The sequence below is a fragment of the Leuresthes tenuis genome, unplaced genomic scaffold (assembly GCF_036924035.1).
Source record: "Leuresthes tenuis unplaced genomic scaffold, fLeuTen1.0.hap1 SCAF_11, whole genome shotgun sequence".
In the NCBI taxonomy this organism is placed as follows: domain Eukaryota; kingdom Metazoa; phylum Chordata; class Actinopteri; order Atheriniformes; family Atherinopsidae; genus Leuresthes; species Leuresthes tenuis.
In genome coordinates this window covers 18191646-18212637 of record NW_027325365.1, presented here as the reverse complement: position 1 = coordinate 18212637, position 20992 = coordinate 18191646, and the positions used below count along the sequence as shown (strand labels likewise).

General features: G+C 40.9%; 2 protein-coding genes across 3 annotated transcripts in view; both read left to right on the top strand.

Annotated features, from left to right (window-relative positions):
- Positions 1-185: 185 nt before the first annotated feature.
- On the top strand, positions 186-8685 carry gabra6a (gamma-aminobutyric acid type A receptor subunit alpha6a). The gene is made up of 10 exons (XM_072395295.1): positions 186-229; positions 307-413; positions 529-596; positions 957-1177; positions 1275-1357; positions 1477-1620; positions 2413-2565; positions 2670-2920; positions 4875-5119; positions 7774-8685. The coding sequence occupies exons 1-10, from the start codon at positions 186-188 to the stop codon at positions 7793-7795; spliced, it is 1338 nt and encodes a 445-aa protein (XP_072251396.1). The 3' UTR covers positions 7796-8685.
- Positions 8686-8886: 201 nt separating this feature from the next.
- gabrb2a (gamma-aminobutyric acid type A receptor subunit beta2a) overlaps positions 8887-20992 on the top strand; it is a 32416-nt gene continuing 20310 nt past the window's right edge. The window contains exons 1-3 of one of the 2 annotated variants that reach the window (XM_072395885.1): positions 8887-9052; positions 9172-9272; positions 9687-9754. In XM_072395885.1, coding sequence (XP_072251986.1) covers positions 8979-9052; positions 9172-9272; positions 9687-9754 — 243 coding nt within the window. In that variant the 5' untranslated portion in view covers positions 8887-8978. The remainder of the gene's footprint in view (positions 9053-9171; positions 9273-9686; positions 9755-20992) is intronic. The other variant, XM_072395884.1, reaches the window with a different exon arrangement.

Here is a 20992-nt window from a genome sequence, read left to right as displayed (position 1 = left end):
GGAGTGGATTTACTAATCTGTTAATTAGATTACTGTCCCTGTCTTAGTGCCTCTGTGTCCTTAAGCAGTCACTGTAGCGTACATAAAAAGGAAACTTACTCTTTTTGTTCTTTACGTTTCACTTGCTATTTATGTATGAATTACTGACAAGGTGATAAAGACTTTGAAAACAACTGCTGTCAAGGATGGCTGTCGCCTTAACTTTCGTTGTTTTTATCGCCTGGATTGGGTAAGTCTTTGCTCTGTACCCCTAAACACATTTAAGTATACAATCAGTCTGGTAGTTTAATTGTCCTCTCTTTGCAGTCTAGGTAACGTATGGGGAAGTGAAAAGGTTTACTCAGACAACATTACTCGAATCTTGGATAGACTTTTGGATGGTTATGACAACCGACTGCGACCAGGTTCTGGAGGTAATTCAACCTGCTACAAATATTTACTTCAACTAAAATTTATGAATGCTTTGCTCCCTAAAGTCTTATGTATTTGAGAAATACTACATGTTAGAATTCTTTTCTACTATTGCAGGTGGTATTACAGAGGTGAAAACGGATATATTTGTCACCAGCTTTGGACCAGTTTCAGATGTTAAGATGGTAAGATATCCCTTCCATAAGAGCTGTATGTGCTGACTGTGAAAGATGACAGTGTTTCAGTGATCAGCCTTCTGGGTAGTCTGCCATGAGAATATATAATGAGCTTTAATCCTTCTGACCATCCCCATAACTCCATTATTGATGGCCTCTAAATCAATATGACGACATGTCAGACGCTGGAAATGGCTGAATGGATTGATTCATGATTATATGCAACGAATGGCATTCATCTTAGCTCATTATCTCTCCTCACCTTTCACTGCACATTGAAATGTCTTTTGAGTATTACACATGCACATTTGGGATTGCAAGTTCATAGTATATCAATTTTGCATCCAATATTTTGTGTTCATGCATCAGGAGTACACCATGGACATGTTCTTCCGTCAGATGTGGGTCGATGAGCGGCTCAAATTTGAGGGGCCCATTGAAATCCTGCGCCTGAACAATCGAATGGTGGAAAAGATCTGGACGCCAGACACTTTTTTTAGAAACTCAAGGAAGTCTATTTCTCATAACATGACTACACCCAACAAGCTCTTCCGTATTATGCAGAACGGGACTGTCCTCTACACCATGAGGTGATGGGGGGTGATATTTTGTTGATAAGATTTGTAGAGATCAGGTTTACTGAAACAGGTTTCTGGGACTGATTTCTGTGTTTTTTCTTCCTTTTAGACTGACGATCAGTGCCGAATGTCCAATGAATCTGATGGATTTCCCCATGGATGGCCATGCTTGTCCTCTAAGATTTGGAAGCTGTAAGTATTGCTCAGTTGTTCAAAAGAAACAAAAACAAATATTGACATCATGATGTAGTGATTACCATGACCAAACGTTCTGCTGTTTCAACCTTTCCTTGAATGCATTGTCTTTCTAGATGCATACACCAGCAGTGAAATTATATTCACCTGGAGGAAGGGGCTAACAGCTTCCGTTGACTGTCCCAAAGAGTCAATGAGTCTTCTGCAGTATGACCTAGTGGGACAAAATTTGTCCAGTAAAATATTCAGGTTAAACACAGGTAATGCTCTCTATCAGCTTTTACATTACTTATCTTTTAAGGATGAAATTATAACAATTCGGTAGTCAAAAGAGAACGTTCATGAAAAACATTCTCACACGTTGATTAATCTTTGATTGATGAACGATATTTTGAACTCAAGCAAATGCTTATTTGAACTGGCATCGAAGGTGCTGTGGTGGACAGGCCTTGTGTGTCCAGTGTGCCTTAACAAAGAACTACAGGATTTACAGAACATGCACAGACAGAGAGGAGGAGGGTCTGAGTTGAGAAGTGCCATCCTGCTGTGAATCCAGCACATTCCTGGAACAATATGAGACAGGCTCCAAAACATAGTGATGACACACATTTAAGAAACACATAGCATAAGAAATAAACTCTTAATTTATGTGTGTGCACGCGTATGATTCGGCACGTTTTCAGTCGGAGCCTGTCTGCATCAATGTGTTTAGACAGAGCAGGCTAGTATCATACACTGTGGCACTGCATGCTGTCCTGCTGTCCTACTCCTTCCCTCTTTCCTTTTCTTGATTTGATCTCAATTTCAAATCCCTACTTTGCTTCCTATTCCCTCTCTCCTCCTTTTTTCCCTGCTATTCTCCCTCCTCTCTTCTAGACTCCCTCATGTTACCTTACAGTTATTAGGCCACTCCACTTCTGACAGCATTGGTATGTCTATAGGTTTTTTGTTAGCAGCTACTTTATTCCAAGGGCAGACGAGTGCATCCAGTCTATGTTACCCTACTCCGCCCGTAGGGGTAGCTTTCTTCACATGTGCTGTTTATCTTGTAGGTCACTACTCTGTGCAGGTGGTCCATTTCCTTCTCCAGAGGAAGCTTGGCTACTACCTAATACAGACCTATATTCCACTTATAATGGTTGTTGTACTGTCACAAGTCTCATTTTGGATCAACAAAGAGTCTGTTCCTGCGCGCACAGTTGCTGGTATGCCACTATTCCCAGCATCATTATATAAATATGCATGTTAATCCATGTAACATTATAATACTTATATACGTGTGACTGACAAATATTTGACTGTCCTTCAGGCATCACCACAGTGCTCACCATGACCACCTTGAGCATCAGCGCCCGGCAGTCTTTGCCCAAAGTCGCCTATGCCACAGCCATGGATTGGTTCATTGCTGTGTGTTTTGCCTTTGTTGCTTCGGCTCTCATTGAATTTGCAGCAGTGAACTACTTTGCCACCTTGGACGCCAACCGTCTGAAGAAGCAAAAGGCCAGACAAGACAAACTGGAGGCGTTGGCCACCGTTACTGAAGATGACGATACAATTTCGGTGAGCAGTTGAATTATTGGTAACAGTAAAGAATCGTAAAAAATGTCACTGTTATCACTGAGACGTCAGTGCAGCTGATCTCTGAACATCACTCTGTGCTAATTAATTGTGGATTTTTGTAGATCCAGAATTAAGTAAAGATACTTCTTCTGGTTACATCTGAAAACACACAAATTTGCATTTTCATTTGTGTCTCAATTCATATATTATTCAAATACATTTGACCGAAAATTGAAAAAGTAATGCATTACATTTTTTAAAGGGAAACCCCCCAGATTTTTAAAGGTAAGAACGTGTTAACGGTCTACTGCATACATAAAGAAATTGTAGAAAAGAGAAGTCTTTTGTGGTACCAGAGAGCCTGATAAATTATTATTTAATGTCTTTGGGGAAAGATATGCAAAGAATCACAACGTGCAGCAGTGTTTCCCATTTTAAGTTGATAAAATAGTAAATAATATAAGGTCAGTCAATTATTGGTGGTGGAATATCACACTTGACTTTCATCATTGGCAGGACTGACATGGGGTAACCACAACTACCACAGTTTTCATTAGAACTGTGTGAAAACACTGGTCTTTCTGTTTTCAGTGTTCTCACTGTTTCCTCAGAGGGAGCTATTTAGATGGGGTGGAGCCTCCTCCTAGCTGTTCACCACATTGCACCACTATGACCCTACAGTATCCCAGAGCAGACAAACAAAACACTGACTTTAGAGCAGGCCTTTTGACCTTGTCACTGCCAGCATAATATTTCCGACATTCTTGGAAGCAAAAGGTGAGATGAGGTTATTCTACATCTTTCTCACTGGACTTTTATATAGAAACTTTCTCAGCAATGTCATCCCATGAATGGTTTGACACAACCAGTTTTCCTCTCTGCTACCCATCACATGTAAAATATCAACATTTCTAATTTAAGTATGGTGATTTTGTCAAATTGCCAGCACTTAAGGCTTGCAGAACGAGAGTCATGACGTACCGACAGCATTCATCTGTGTTTAAGTCCACTGAGTTTGACTCCATGATCAGAACTCAGGTCAAACGCTGGATGATTCTGTTGATTAATGTTTTGAACATATTTTATTGATAAACTGATTTTGGTGAGTCAGGACTCTGCAGAGTTCTGCTTTGTACACTACCACTGGCGGATGGCAAGAAGATCAGCTTCAAATAGCATAACACACCCACATCTTTGACTGAGATGTAGAGGCTGAGCTTCCCTAATATATAATAATAATATAGTCAAAAGGCTGATAAGGGGGAGGAATGTGTAAAATATCTCTGAGTCTGTGGCACTGATTTTTTAACCTGTCTGTTATCATTCTGACAATATATGAAGGGAGCAATGCAAAATCTGAGATGCTCTCTTGAAATGCATATAATAATTAAAGGGATACCCCTATTTATCTGAAATACAGGTCATGCCGGGTGGCACATTGGAACAAGAGAAACACTCTTCTGTTATCTGCAGACTAAAGAAATCATGCAACACATTGGTGTTTTTAAAAAAAATGCATTTCCAAGTAGACACCCTGCCTCCTTCATTCCTCACATTAAGGGCACACCACACATTAAATAGTAATATGTTCTGTTGTAGTGCTCTTGTCTCAAGCTATAGGCTTTATGCTAATACAATAAGCCACCACAGTGTCCTCCCGGGATCTGTCTCACGTGTAGAGCTCATGGTTAGATGTTTTAAAAATAGCTTCAGTGTGAGAACAGAGAACAACTCCAGCATTGCTCCCTACATTATCTCTTAACCATCCTATGTGCTCCCAGAAAACTACCTGCTGCACTTTATAGAGTGGTTGGAACACCATTACCGTAACTGAACATATATGACATACACTTTGTGGAGTATCTGACTTTTTTTTATTTTTACTTTTCTTTTTATCTAACCCCATCTCTTACTGATTTTCCTCCAAATGATCCCTCCCCCGGCTTCCCACCAGACGGACAGCAACCCTAGGGAAGGCCTGAAAAGGAGAAACCACTCAGTGAGCTGCAGTGAGCCAGGTGACAACCCGCCCACGCAGATTTTCCTCCAGCAGGGTTCAGCTTTTCCTCAAATTCCAAAGCTGGCCGGGACCAGCCGCATTGACATGTACGCCCGTGTTCTCTTCCCCCTGACCTTCGCCCTCTTCAACCTAGTTTATTGGTACATCTACCTGGCCAAAGACACCATGGAGAAGCCCAGGTAAACATCTCACTTTTAATTATGTTGATACATTTATATAGACAGTGGCATGAACCCTTGATCAAAATGTATGTTACTTTGAATAGCAAAATGAGTAAATTTGACCGGATTAGCAAAACCTCAAGTAGGAAATTAAGCTTCTCTTTTATATTTTAAGCAAAACGATTGTTTAAAAGTAATAAAAAACTAAAAAAAGGCCCTGAGGCAAAAGTTTGGTTCGTACACTGTAACAACTTTTTTAACCAGCAAGTTAATCTGTATTTGTTCTTTTTTTCTGTAGAAAAGGTTCAGTGATGTCCTGCATTGCTTTTTTGAGATATATCTACAAAGTTTTGTTATATTTGGGGGACTGTGAGCAAAACGTTTAGGTTGAGGTGGTCTGTTTTGATTTTAGTTGGGTTTAAGGTCATTACTCTGCTATTGACTTCTCCCATCGCCCTTTTGTTTTCGCCAAACATATCTCTGTCAAAAATCACTCTGCTTGACTTTATTAAAAAATGCATGAGCGCTGGTTTGTTTAGATGTTCATTTACAAACCTCTGATTCTGAATTTTGTGGTGAAGATGCAGGAAGGGTTTTCTTCTGATGGCTCTTTCTTTAAGGCCATGTTTTTTTTTTTGTAGGTGTGGCTGGGCAGTAGAAAAGTGCACCAACACTCCGCAGTGCTTTCAAGTGCCTTTCGAAGTCAAACTGGGATTTTGATTTGCCTTTCTGGGGATCCTATGAGCATTTCTCTCCAAACGTTTTTATGTTCCAGACTGAACTTGACATGCATTGTAAATTTGAGCTGACATTGAAACACCAGTTTCCTGGCTTGCGGTGCTTTTGATTTCTAGACATCTGCTTAGATGAACTCATGGCAGCTGAATGTTTATAAAGCTTTATTTTTGCGTAACCAGCCATTTTATGACATTTATTGTGAACATGCCAGAGGCCTAAACAGCCAATTAAGGTTAGAGAACTTGGTTAGAACTTAGCTGAGAGCTCACGTCTGGTGGCCAAAATGAGAGAATTTTTTTCCACCTAAAAATTGTACAAAACCAAAATAATGCCTTAATCTCATTTAAGAATAATTTAAAGATTATTAGTTCTTCTTCTACTGATTTAACTATTATCAGTAACAAAACAACAGAGGTGCCCAAACCTTTGCACACCACTGTATCTCGATGGGAAATCTGGTGGGCTACACATAGATAATTGATGATAATTTGTCTTTCTTTTTTTTTTCCTTAACCATTTCCTTAACCATTAATAAATCTCTTAAATTATCTTCTAAATTATGGTCAAACACATATTTGAGCGACATTTCATCATGATTACTGCAGACAACAATGTCGAGCTGTTTTAGGAGATCACTGACACTTTTCTATTCAACAAACAGGAAAGAAGCAACTGGAAAATCTATGGAGATGAGTGGGTAGTTGACTTTGATCCCAAATTAAATGTGTTGCATGTAATTGCTCTTCCTCTGTAGGTGCTGGACATAGTTGCAAGTTAGTCTCCTCAGTTCTGACATGTAACTTGTTTAAAAAAAAGGAAAAAGAAACAGAGTCAGTCAAAGGCTGAATGTATCAGTCTGAAAATGTTCATCAGCTCAATCTATGTTTTTCTTTCCTTCTCAGACTGTTTTACTTTTACTGGGTAACATTATTAACAAAAACCTAAATGAAAAACAACCTACAAACACTGTAGGTTATTTTTCTTGCAAGCCTTCTCCCCTTTGCAATCACAGCATTTAACCTTTAAGATACTGTGAGTCAATGCAACCGATGTAGAAAACCTCATGTATAATAGTGCAAATAGTACAGAAAGAATTGATTCAAAAATGGACGAAGGGTGTATTTGTATCTCAAAGAGTCACAATTCTCCCTCTTATGATAGATTCAGTGGAAAAATAACAACCCACAGATTTTGTCAAAGACTTTCATCTAGGCAGTAAAGACATCAATAATTTCTAATGCTGAAACAGCCCCAGGAGCTGTAGGCAAAAAAAAAAAGAAAAAGAAGAGAATGATGTTAGGTGGCATTGTTGCTGCGTTGATGCCAGCGCTGTGGCTTTTATCATCATCATAGAATTACAATACTAAAAGGGGGCTGGGTGCTAAGTTAATTTGAGGAGGAAGGAATGCATCAAGCTCTCTCATATTTCATATAAGGTTTACCTGCAGGCTGGCAAACCTCCTTCTTTTTAATAACAACACTCTTTTCCATAGGGAATAAGACCAAGCAGAGCTCACTTTATACATTAACTGCATCAAGAACCGACAGTTCACTTTCCAGCTTATGAGTGAGCCACTTATAGAGCATACAGCTCCATGTCCAAGAAGGAAAATGAGAGATGTGAAAAAAGACTGTGAGAGGGAGAGGCCTGTTATGTAACACAGAGAAGTGCAAATCTGCTCATCATGCTTCTCAAGTTCCTGTCAGAGAATTTTTATGGTTGTTTTGTTTATAACGTGCAGGATAATGAGAGATAACATGGAGAGTAGCTGCATCACATCCCCTTTATAGTCAGTCTCTCTGTTGCTACTTTTAAGGGCTGAGAGGATGAGGAGCTCTGGAGCAGTGTTGGCTGCACTGCAGAGAGAGCATCTCTGAGTGTTTCTTTGTGCTCCGCTCACATTTATTTGCTCTGCTGTATTCTGATCTTGCAGGGACATGGATTTTGAAAACTAAGAAGAGTTGGAGAGAGGCACGTGCAGCCTGAGAGACCTTCAGCGTCCATCCAGCCAGTTTGACTTCACCCTCCCCTCTCTTCGAGCAAGGTCTCAGCATTCACTCTGCTCTCATCTGACAGAGGAAATGAATCAGAAACTCATTTATACTCCTGCTGCACATCTATTCATTTCACAGGCTGTGACCACTGCCCATTTGTGCTCTGATCAGTGACTGATGAGTTGCCCTTCACGGGGCCTCGGCCACTTTAAACCCCACCATGCACAAGGAAAACTTCTCACGCCAAGACAGACGCCACACACGAGCAGGATGCGGGATGCTCAGACACACACTTATACACACAAACCAGGAAACACATCAAAAAGATGGGGATGATCTAATCTATGATGGCTGTAACTGCTGGTGATGCAACAGTGAACCAATGCTCTCAGAAGCCTGCCCTCTACAGAAGCACAGCTCCCACTACAACGAGATCAAAGACAGTTTAGAGGAGGCTTGCATCCCTCCTCGCAGCTTCAAAAATGTGCTCAAACCTGAGAAAATGAATTGTGGGACTACGTTTTCCATCCCACCTCTCTGCGCTGGTGCTCTGGTGCTCCCTTTGCAGTTTCTGATGTTCTGCAGGTTCTCTGGAAACAGTGCAGGGAAGAGTGGGATCTGATACCCATGGGTGTTGAAGGCATTCATTTTCTATTTTTGTATGGATCGTGCATAACGGTTGGAATAGAATGTTTATGTACAAAGACTTTTCTCCTAAAAGGTCCTGTGTAGCTGCTTCAAATTCAGTAAAACAAAAGCAGGAGAAACAAGCTTGCATTTAACTTAATCTGATCACTTCAAGCCTGTAGTGCATCCCATTGTTTGACCTTGTCAGGATATAGTAAAAACTACCTGCCATGTAAAAAAACCACACAGAATAAAACAAGCCTAAAATTAACGTTGTGGTTGCTTTTTTCCCCCACTCATTGCATAAATGTGTGTTTCTTCATTACGCACAATCACTTGTCCCTTTAATATTTTTCTCTGCAATGGAAACTGCTCATCCTCCATCATCAGTCTCCACTCTTTGATCTTGGGCAGGCTGCACGCATGCGCCCCTCATTGGCTCCTCTGCACTGTTTGGAGTAAGTTGGATGCGCGCTCTCCTCACTCGCATCCAGAAGCCACCTCAAAAACTGTTGCGATGGGGAGGATCAGGAAAAACCACTTTGGGATTTTGACTTTTTCTTTATTGGTCACTTTTGTCTGGGCTCAAAGGTAATCCTGTTTGTATTGTCTGTGTCTTCCTGCATGCCATCTAGCTTGTCTTAAAGCGTACCTGGAGTGTGATATTAATCAGCTATTTAGCCTCACACTCTGCCGTTTTTCCTCCACAGCGTCAAGGATCTCAAAGATCCAAGCAATATGCCTCTGGTAAAGGAGACGGTGGACAGATTGATGAAAGGATACGACATTCGGTTGAGGCCAGATTTCGGAGGTAACGAGCAAATTGAAAACGGAATGTCATGTTTTCACGCCCTCCTGACGTGCGATACATGTTTAATGAATCGCAAAATCTGCTTTAATTTACATAATCACCCCTTCACAGTCAAATAGGCCTTACCAATTAGGCTAAGAGAGATGATGTGCATATTCCATTTGATGAGAGGCTTTTAACGTGATCGATACCGCTCATCAATGTTTGATTACTCCGCTAAATAAATGAAATTAACAGCGTTTAAGCTGATGTGCGAGCCAAACATGAAGATTTCTGCTCATGCAGATGATGCACACGTCTCCCGTAGGTGCGGGGATCAGAGAGGAACCTGTGCTCGCGTCACGGGTTTGTTAAATTTACATGATGTGAGAATTATTCATATCTCTCGTATTAATGCCTTCTTTTCTTTCGCAGGTGCACCGGTGGCAGTGGGAATGAATATAGACATTGCCAGCATAGACATGGTCTCTGAAGTCAATATGGTAGGTGAATCTTTGTAATCATTACCCCCGTTTAATGGTGCCAATTTTACCTGGCACGGCCTGCCTCTGAAGAGGGCTACTTACCACGGCTCAGAGTGTGTGACTGCATGTGAGGCTTCCTGTGAGCACATTTTTTACCATTTTCCAAAAACACATCAACGCCATCCCCTTCTCAGTCTCCGCATTTGCAGCCCTGGTGTGTTGCTGCATTTGAATTCAAAACGCACACTCACTGGCGCACTCGGACTCACAGCGCCGGCTGCGCGCACGAGGAGCTGCATGTGTATGTGAGTATGTAAATGTGTGTGTGTGGGACTGCCTCTAGCATCGGTGGTGTAATTGTGTTGACACATACACTCACACGTACAGCATCCCAAACCTCCGCACGGATGCCTAGAATTTTTAAAAAAAGCAAAACACCTTTATCTTCTCCAAACTGGCATCACTTTGCCCCTTTAACTCAGCAACCAATCACATCATCGCAGTCTACGTAAATGATCGTCCTCCTACTAGTCAGATGACGTAAGCAATTTGTTAGTAGCCGTATAAATGAGTGATCACAAAGCACTTTATAAGGAAGGAAAAAAAAGAAAAACGAGGGGTGCATAAAGATCAACTTAATGCGCGTCTTGGAGAGGACAGGGGGAAAAGTTCAGCAGCCCATGCAAGAGCACCACCTATTGATCCGTTGCAGACAGACCGGTCGACCGCAACCCACATGAAACTGACCGCATTTTCAAGAATTTAAGTTACCTTGAGTCATTGAAACACACTCAGTTTCAAGTATGACATTATGGATTTTTGATGCACTCGGTTTAGAAAAGGCAAAGAATTTAGAGTGTGTCAAAAAACAATTTACAATGTTGACTCTTCAAGGAGCAACATAACAGAGATAAGAGCATCCAGGAGTTGAAGGGTATGTTTTCTGTTGCTAGCCAAATGATTTTCAAGTTGTCTTAGCTTTTGTTTTTTAATCTTGTGGCTTCTCAGACTGGTGTGCCTGGTGGTCATTTTTAACAGCAACTTTTAGCAGACAGATTCAGCCGTTTCTTTACTTTTGGTGAGGATACCATAAAGTGGTCAGACTTCTCCTTTGATAGAAATGATATATTTTGGCAGGAGATGCTGCCAGAATGGGGGTCCACGGAGAGTTGAAATGGAACCCCTCTCGTTTTCCTTTTTTCTCCCGTCTCCTTTCCTCCCACCACTTTGACTGGATCCCTGGCTGTGACTCTGGGCTCAGCAGCCATGTAATCCACCCCTGCCTTGCTCCAAAGGGTTATCTCACTGAAGAACTAGGCATCTAGGCAAGCATTCATCTGGAAAAAAAAATACTGCTTCATACATCCATTTGTGTCTGCAACAAAAAAACAAAACTGTGCACAAACAGTGAATGGCGACTGACGTCATGCAGCTCCCTGTGGCTATGAGAAAGCATTCATCGCTCTCATTTCTCAGAAAAGCACTTCCTGCCAGATCTGCACAGGCGTCACTCTGATGCGACAAATTTAGACATAAAGTAAAAGAAAAAAACAATGAAACAACAAACCTCCAGCGCCTTGGACCTGTGTTCCACATGTTGTTACCTTGAGAAATCCTCCCTGTGACTTACATAACAGGTTGGAATCTCCTCCTGCACCTCCTCCTTTCTTCATGTCCAACTCCCTCATGGCGCAATAGAGGATAACAGCAGTTGACGAGATTGATCCCGGAGAAATCAATAATATCACCGTGCACTGTGATCACAAGGATGGAGCCGGTGACCTGTGCTCGGTGCAGAACTGCTTTGATCTTCTTCATCAGAAGCAGCTGCTTTTAAGATTAAAGTGCTGAGGGGGAAAACAACCAGAAGAGGCGAGGATTAAACTGGTGAAGGCACCGAGGAGCAGAGAGGTGAAGGTTACTGTGATCGCTTTTCACCGTCGCCTCTAATGTTATCTACACACCGGATTTGAGCTGAGGAGAAGTTGCAGCAGACCTTCGTGTTAAGATCTGAAAGTCTGTTTTACTTTAACCCTTCATAACTTAAAACTTTCGTAGTCAGTGGCAACATGATCCCAGTCTGTTGAATGTAGGGGACTCTGTTGGGATATACACAGTATTTCATTAATACAATTAAGTTTTCATCCTAGTAAAACCATGTGAAAATGAAAATAGCGTTTTTGTTGCCTTTAAACAAACTTTTTTTTTTTCAATCTACAAACAGGAACCTCTTAGCCCTCTGTCATATTGCATTGCCTTGTTTTTCAGGAGACAGTCTTTGAATCAGCTTTATGGCAGGTCTTTTGCATTTTTATTGGCTGCCAACATTTTTCTGACAGGTGGAAGGATAGAAGGAGAATGTGAGGGAGGAGGTATTCAGTTGGTTGCAATCTGCACATTTTCCACTAGGTGTCACAACATCCTCCAGGCTGCTCCTTTAAAATTGGATATAAATCAAATTGCACAACACTGTCAGATGCTCTTTTCCTTATCAGCTGCTTTCAGCGCTTCGTCGAAATTATGCAACTTCACACTTGGGGAAACATCAAAAGCCGTCAGTTAATTTTTTTGTGACTAGATCATCCAGTGAAACAGTAATATTTCAGATGCCGTGTGTGTCATTTCGTGCGTATTTGTTCAATATTCTATGATTTCGTAGAAAACTTTGTGATGCAATCATTCAAAGTTATCTGCACCTCTGAACTATATTTTGCAAAGAAATGTAACTTAGTTCTGGTGTGAGGGAGACTCTATAAGCAGCAAATTTTATGACTGTAATTTGAAATGTCAGCAAAATGAGAAAAGTCTTTTAGTCTGTGATGACATAATCCCTAAAAAGAGATATATGAATATGAATATGTACAACCCTCAGGAAGAAGAAGCTTTTTGGTACAGGGAGCTTTCTAGTTCCAGTTTGCAGTAGTTGTATGGACCAATCAGACTTTAAGCACATGGGGCAAAATAAAGAAAATGTTGTTCTTTTTTTGCTTTTTAAGATCTGTGTGCATTAATATGAATGCTTGTGCACAAAACAAGAAGTCTTGGCCAGGAAATCAGCAATCCATCATCTGGATCTCTGCTGGATTGTTCAGAAGCCAGAAAATGTTGGCCGTTGCCCTCAGAGGTGTTCCCAGAAAGGAAAATGTTCTTGAATCACTCTTAGCTTGAACATAGAGAAGTTCTATTGAAAAAGCACATACGGTATTTTACTTATAATATATTGGTGTGTATCTCATAGGTTTTTTTTTTCCTGATGAGAATGGTTTCCAAAGTATCATATTCCAGTTATGTCTGATTCAAAATGAACACAATGTAAGAACCTGAAGGAAAATGGTGAACTCTGCTGGATGAACCCGAAAGAATATGACTGGATTTTATTTCTGTGTGTGTGCAGATCTCACATTGTGGTGGTGAGCAGAACTGTATTGTAGACAGCTGCTCGCTTCTCTAATTAAAAACAAAAGCGCCCCTGGTGGGGAATGAACTCTATGTTTCGGTTGAAGCTGAGTGAAGCCATTGTGGCATTTTTGTTCTGTGTTGACATGAAGGGCATCCTGATTGTCCAAGATCTGTGTTACCTCTCTTTCTGCGTAATGCTCATGTAACGGGCATTTCTGGTGAATTCTTGTGTGATCCACAACATTGGCCCACTGAGGCTCAAAGGTCAGCCATGTTGTTGGGCAATGAAAATGTGCAGGTCAGTCAGCACCATGGCCGGAGCCTCGCCTTCACGACATTACAAATGTGCTATTCTGAGAGGGAAGTGTCCTCCGAGTCCGAGGTGTGACTGCACATCCTCGCTGGGTGGGCTTTGCTGACTCACTGGGGTTAGTGCAAAACACATCACAGATATGAGATCATGGCAGAGACCCTCATTTGGCTGTTTATCTCTGTCTGTCGGTCTGTCTGCTCAGCGCCGGCGTCTCCCTCCATCACTCATCTCCTTCACTCAGCAGCTGAAGTTTCATTTGCATAATACTGTTTGTTTTTGCTGAAATCACACATCCAGGAACCAGACCCCGGTTACGGTGCATTAAAAAGTGTTCTGCACACAGCCACTGCAGCTGATTAAATACAAGTCAAGTCTGTTGTCTCAGCAATGCATCAGTGCTGCATAATAATGTCTTCTGCATGTAATCCATATGTTGAGTATAGCTGCTAAATGCACTGCAAGGCAGGAATACGGAGGGAGCTAAATGAGTATTTTCACTCCTCGTCTTTTTTTCCTCCCGCTCGTTAATTACATGTAAAATACCTGAGGTTGGTGGTTGTTAAGAGGCACTGCCTGTACTATAATACTGTTCTCTGAATGTTAATTAGCTGGCTGTGAATTATAAGATTTAAACAAACCAGCTGTGGTGGCTTCTGGGATGGAGGAATTAGTGGGGCGTGAGTGTTTCTTTTATTAAGATCATTATCCTGACAAGCACTGGTTTCTCTCCATGAGTAAGGGGATCTGGCCGTCAGATAACGGCAGCCGATGGCCAGAGGGAAGGAAACGCAGGCCTCGACGTTTCAGCACGTCGGTGTGAAGGATGCAGCTTCTGCGAATTAGCAACCATTTTGATCTTGTTTGTCCAAACTGATCCTGTTCCATTTTATTTTCAGCTTGTGGAAAATAAGCTTGTGTTATTTTTACTCAGTGTTGCCATGACAACACAGCCCCTTTTCTTTTTTTCTTTTTTTTTTGGTGGATCTGGGGAAGTCAAGGAGAAGCAAATAAGACCCTTTTTTTGAGGGACTGTTTTCAAGATTTTTTACGCTGGTAATCCAAGTGAACATTGATCCGTTTTTCAGTTAGCCAGGTTTCCTTTTTCGTGTTTTGTTGAGATTTAAATCATAATCCCAGAAGGTCAATAGTTATGCTTAAAACAGGGATACAACTGCCAGCTTTTACCTTCATTGCTTTTGATTGAATTCATTTTCAGTCTGAGGGTCTCCAAGAACTGCATGCTAATGACTTTGTCCACTTATCATTATTAACACCCCTACAAATTATTAGTATTGCTTACAGGCATATTAACATATGAGAGATGCAGGAAATCCTCACATTTGAGAAGGCGCAACGTTCGGCATAATTATAATTATGCATTTACATTAATCAAAACTATTACCAAAAACTACAAAGATGCATGTTGTTTTTTTTCAGATATATTAAGACATTTTTGTAGTTCTTTTCATCCATTGCAGCTTTGACTCTGCGCTGCTGTTTGCTCTGCTGAGCTTTCTGAAAAGCTTAAGCAAAGAATGCAGGTTGTCCAGAACAGTGTCATTAGTTATGCTGACTGGACGCACAGAGAAAAAGATTAATATGTTCAGCAGTATAATTACAGCACAAGATCAGCAGTTAATCCTGATGTTTTCTTGCATGCACGCTGGGATCTCTGCATAATGTTTTGTCCATGGACACTGTGTTTAATAAAAAAATAAGGCTTAAAAAACATATTTATACCCCACTTAAAAATTCAAATCTGGTAAAGAAAAGACTCTAAAACTGTTTTTCAACGGTTGTGGTTTGATCTGTGGTATGAAGATGCATACTATGAGAGACTTAAAATAGTGAAGCAGAATTTGTACTTTTATTATATATTTATTTGATTATTAGTATGTATTCCTAGCATCCCACTGAAAGAATAAAGTTACACTAAGATGAAATGGGTTATAGCTAAGAACAACTCCCTTAATGATGCTGTCAGGCACTTTGTTCACTGAAGCTAAGTAGCTGAAAAAAGACTCATTGGAAAGAGCATTCCATAGGCGTCCCTCAGGCAGAGTATGGCTAACAACTCGTTCAGAATAGTCTAACACCCCTCCTGACCCCTAATGTTAAAAATGAAACCCGTACTTAACCGGAAACTCGGAGCACACGAAAAATAAATGAACTCAGCTTCATCAATTGATGTGCTGTGTGCGCAGCAGGTGCTCTAACACACAAGAGACTGAGATGTCTGCAGACAAGCTTGCTGAACTTGTCTCCCTGCAACACAGCAGACACTGAGTTAATTTAACTGCTTATTTGTGTCCTGGTTTTTAGTAATGATGGCGTTCACATGGTACATGAGAAAGCTAGTCCTTCGTGTCTCCGTATACATGGTCTATGTGTATATTTGTGTCAGATTTTCTTATCATTTCATCCAGAATGACATTTACAAGCAGAGTATATTGAGAAGCATTGATAGTGTTTCTGAACAGCTTTCTAGTTCAGATTAAATTAAGATGTTTCCTTTTGGAATCTATAACCAGGATAAGCAAAAAATACAATCAAAACCAGGATATCTGTATGCGCGTGAACACAGGATTTGTCATTATCAGCAGATTCTCTGCCTGGACACATGCACATGTGGGCAATATGGTGGATGTCTGTGCACTCATGGGAAGCTGCAGGGCGACGAGGGGAAAAATGCTCCGAACAGCAGATCTTTTTTCCCTCTTTTTTTTTTTTAACCTTTTCTGAATGTTTTTGTTTTCCCTGCCACATAATCATTTTGTCTATGTGAGATTGATAAAAGATTGATAGATACAGAACTAACCAAAAATCAGTGTTTTTGAAATAGCTCATTCTTATTTAAATGGTAAATGGACTTGTATTTGTATAGCGCTTTTCTAGCTGACCACTCAAAGTGCTTCACTACATGCCGCATTCACCCCACTCACACACATTCATACAGTCTTAAGATATAACTACGTGCTTTCTAAGCATTCACACACATTCATACCCCCAATGATACACTGGGGGAGCAACGTGGGGTTCAGTGTCTTGCCCAAGGACGCTTTGACATGTATCCTGGGGAAGCCAGAGTCGAACCACCGACCTTCCGATTGGTGGGCGACTGCTGCTCTTCTTCCTGAGCTACAGCCGCCTGTTACTGTTACTGTTATGAAATTCTCAAATAAGTATATATGTATTAACAAACAATAACAAGCCATCTCAGCCATTATAAAGGCTGCATATCAAACTTTTTGACCAACTCTTCACCAACTTTCTTGAAATTCAGGTTTGTAGTTTTTGTTCACAGGCAAACTGATCATAAAACTTAGAGAAAACTCGCTAATATCATCACATTTAACAGCGCTTGTAGACCTCACGGCTGACAAATTGCTAAAGAACAAATATGTGTTTGGAAATGCTGTCCAAATCCCTTTTATTTGATCGTGTTTAGCAGTTGAGACCTTGCTTTTAAGTAACTATGAGTACTAGTCTTTTTTAAGTATTTCAGTTGGAAATAGAAAGCGCAAAGATGTAAATTTACACACCAAGCAGCACCATACTGAGTTAAGCTTGTCCATGTGCGGCTCCCTCCCATGTCATTTGTGACAGCTGATGTAGTCGATGTAGAGGACTTGTAACAACTGTAGTCTGACAGATTGCACAGGTAAACACAAACGCACTCCCTGTCACTCTGTCAGGTTCTTAATGGGAGTTTGTTAGAGGATAAACATATCTGCAATGAGATACTGACAGTTTTTCACATTAGCAGAGACTTGTTTGCATATTCATTTATACATTCGGAGCAGTTTTGTCATTTATTTTTAAAATGTTGGCGCCTTTTCCTCACCAATGCTCAATGGACCGTTTGTGTGATGTGAATGAAGTTTGTGAGGAGCACTTGTGACAAGGAGACCGGAGGTCGCCGTGGAGACCAATGCTCCTCCACTGGATTGCCTGACTTGCTTTTATCTGCGGCTGTAATGTTTTTTTGGGATGCAACAAAATTTTCTTCAGCTGGCTATAGGTGTTTTTGCTCTCTTCCTATATCTGAAGGAGGAGTGTGAGCTATTAGCACTTTACAGATTGAATGCCTTCTTTATTACTCTGGACTTATTTTCAGTTCATGACAGATTGATCAAGGTAGATTTCCTCCTCTACTTACAGTGTCCTGCCTTTTACAGTGACTTAATGCTGCTGATTAGACATTCTTGTTGAGTATCAGTCCAGAGGAAAATTTAATTATATCTGCACACAAAAATAACAAGGTTGTTCTGCATGCTTTTCTTCACAGCATGAAATTAGCTAACAACTTTCCCATTTACAACAGAAAATGTATTCCATTGCAGTGGAGTTGTCCTTACTGCAGATTTAGCTTTCTGATAATAACTACTCTGATTATACTGAACGAGAGGGGAGGCAGCTGCATTTTGTGTCCCCTTCTAAGTTCAAGTGATGTCCAATTGAAAATAAGCAGCACCATCTGTGAGGCTGTAATTATGCTGCCATTTTACAACGCAGCCAGGAGGCAACGTGCAAGCCCAGGTGTTCCCTGTGCATATCTATATGGTTAAAGCCTCAAACCTACACAATGAGGCAATGCACACATGCGGGGCCAATCATTGAAATGAGGGCAGACATCTTGAGTCCAAGCTCAGTAAACTTAACAGGGCAGGCGCATTTTGAGACATCACAGTGGAGATTGAGAAACAGGATGATCAAATTAATGAAAGGGCTGAGTTTCATGTGACTGCTTCACTTTCGGGGTCCTGGCTCATTGTCATGCTGTCACGGCTTGGCGGGACTCCTGAATAAGCTTCTGTAATGTTATTAATAACACCTGTGCCTCTCCTTCTGCTGTGAATCATTCTAGTGGAGTTGAAATCATCAGTCACTTAATCAAGTAGTCAACTGAAGGAAAATTAATCACCAAACTATTTGATGATTATTCAGTGTTGTGAGCCAGATATTGAGCAGAAATGTGACAAATTGCTGTTTCTACCAACTGAGAAGTGAGAATTTCTGTTACATCATTCAAAAAGATGAGTGGAGCTCTGAATGACTGGTCAGACATAAGCTATGTAAAGTCACACTGAGCAACGTAGTGTGAGTTTGTGTTATGTGTCTAAAGAATTGTATGAAGCATTAAAGGGCTAGTTTGAAATAGTGTTTAAAACCAGAAAAAAAACTTTGGTGTTCAGGGTTGATAAATGTTATGATATAACTATAGCTGATTTATCCAATCAATCACAAGGCTAGGACATGATTAATAAAGTTGGCTGAGATAAGTTAGAGCAGTTGATATAAAGTTCATGTTATACGAGATCACTGTCAGCATGCCTACACTGTGGAGAAGCAGGCAGGAGTAAAAGCACTGAGCTTAAGAAAGCCCCCGCAAAAGACAAAAGCAGCATTATGAATTAATTGTGATCAAGGAAAGACGCCGTTAACACCGTCTTCTTTAAAGTCACCGGATCCCTTTAACAAAAGCTGTAACTTTGCCTCACAGTTGACTACAGTTGTTTGCTATACAACTGCACTGATAGGTGTTTTTGGATTGTAATCGGAAATGATGTTAAAACACCATTAACACAACACACAGTTAACGCAAAAAAGACTAACTGATCGAAGCAGCGGTAGACCAGTAACCAGTAACTCCCATGTTCAGCTACATGAAAAGATTATATTTGAGGAAAGTGATTTTGCATCATTGTTACTATTTTCTCAACCAAAGCACATCAGTGTTGCTACCACCTGTTGCTTGCAAGGTGGCTGCCAAATGTATGCCGCCACTGATCAGCTGAGTCCATCAGGAGTTGTGTCAAATTTGTTCAGTAACTTTCTGCTGGAGCCACTGTGCACGAGTACTGTAGCTGTTAATTTAGCTTCCTTCGAAAGAATTCCTCCCTGCTTGTCCGAACTGAAAGCACACAGGCTTTTGTCTACTGCAGATAGGACACCCCATTACAGCAGCGGAGAACTGTTTACTGCGAGAAGACATACGTAATGTTGAACTTACCGAAGCACACAACTTTACCTGTGTGCCTCAAAAATCCCTTTAATGTGATGCGGCCCAGGCTGCATCTCATGCACTTTCTACATGTGTCTTCCCCTATGTCCTATGTTTTCTTAGTCTGAGTAAACCGCCGTCTTCATTTCAGAAGACTCCCACAAATGAAGGGATAAGATTGGTTTCAGTGCCATTTGTTTTGGTGCTGCACCTCTTGCTTTGCTGAGGTTGTACACTGTACCTTTAAAGTCCAAGGTGTAAATATCCCTAACACTGGTTGCTATTATGTGATACAAATTTGCTTTGGAGGCTAAAAAATGTTTTTCAGCTGGCCTCGTTTGCACCACTCATAAGTATAGCAATAGCTGTTTAGGTTTCAGAAAACCTTGTTTTAATTTGAAAATCTATGGTACCACATTAATGGATCATTTCGGCATCAAAACAAACTGTTGCCAGGGAACTTTTGTGAATATTTGCTGCACTTTTGTCAGAGATTGCAAAATATGGTGCTAAAGACATGGGTGTAGTGCAGGAGATGCAGCCTCAGTAGGTGATGTACACCGAGTCTGCAGGCAGCAGCTAACGATCCCAAAGTGTGATAGAAATATCCGATCGACAAGCTGATAATGAGACAAAGGGGGGAGCTAGTGTGAGGAGAGGGTTCAGTGGGAACTCTTGTGAAAACAGGATGCATCTGTCCTTGCTTGACTTTTCATTCCTGAAAAAAAATCAACATGGCAGCCGCTCATGTATTTTTAGATGCCCTTTTTACACAAGGTTTTGGTCATGTACGCGTCATGCTAAGAATGGTAAGAGTTGAGAAGTGAAAGTGGCAATTGCTCTTCAGTGTCACACAAATGTGTGGGGTTAGAAATAAAAGGCTCGGAAACAGAAACACTAGGATAAGTAATGATGGAGTAAAGGCTCAAGGGCTTTGTTTAACGGACTTCTGCTTTTAAAATTCGTTTTCCCACACAGTGATGGCACTGCAATACACTGTAGCCAAGCAGATCCGACTGCAGTGCTGTGTTTTACTGTGGCTGTGTGGGTGTAAGTCTTTTTTAAGACTGAGAAGCAGTGAAAGGAGACAGAGAAAGAGAGGAGGAGGTACAATTTACTGCCACATCTCTGAGCATGTGTAAAAACAAACTGAACAAAATGAATACCCCCCCCAGATAAGGGTAAATCCAGGAAACTTTCCGGAATCTCTGTAGCTTGGGTTGTTTATTATGCAAAACCAGAGAGCAAAGGGAGGAAGCCCCAGCTGCACTTGCATTTGTGGGTGTATCTGTAAAACATAAAGTCACTTATTTTATCCAAGTAGAAGCAATTATTTATTTTCTATTTTTTTTAACATTAGAAGACAGTCAGCAAGCTGATATATTTTCCCTCTGGTTATGGACTGAATTAAATGAGGATTGTTAAATATTAACCCCACAACCCCCTGTTACCATGGCCTATAGTACAAGCCGTGGCCTTTCAGATTACCATCAACCTTTTGGCTGATCTTCTAACTCTGTGGAGTCCATATAATGTGCTG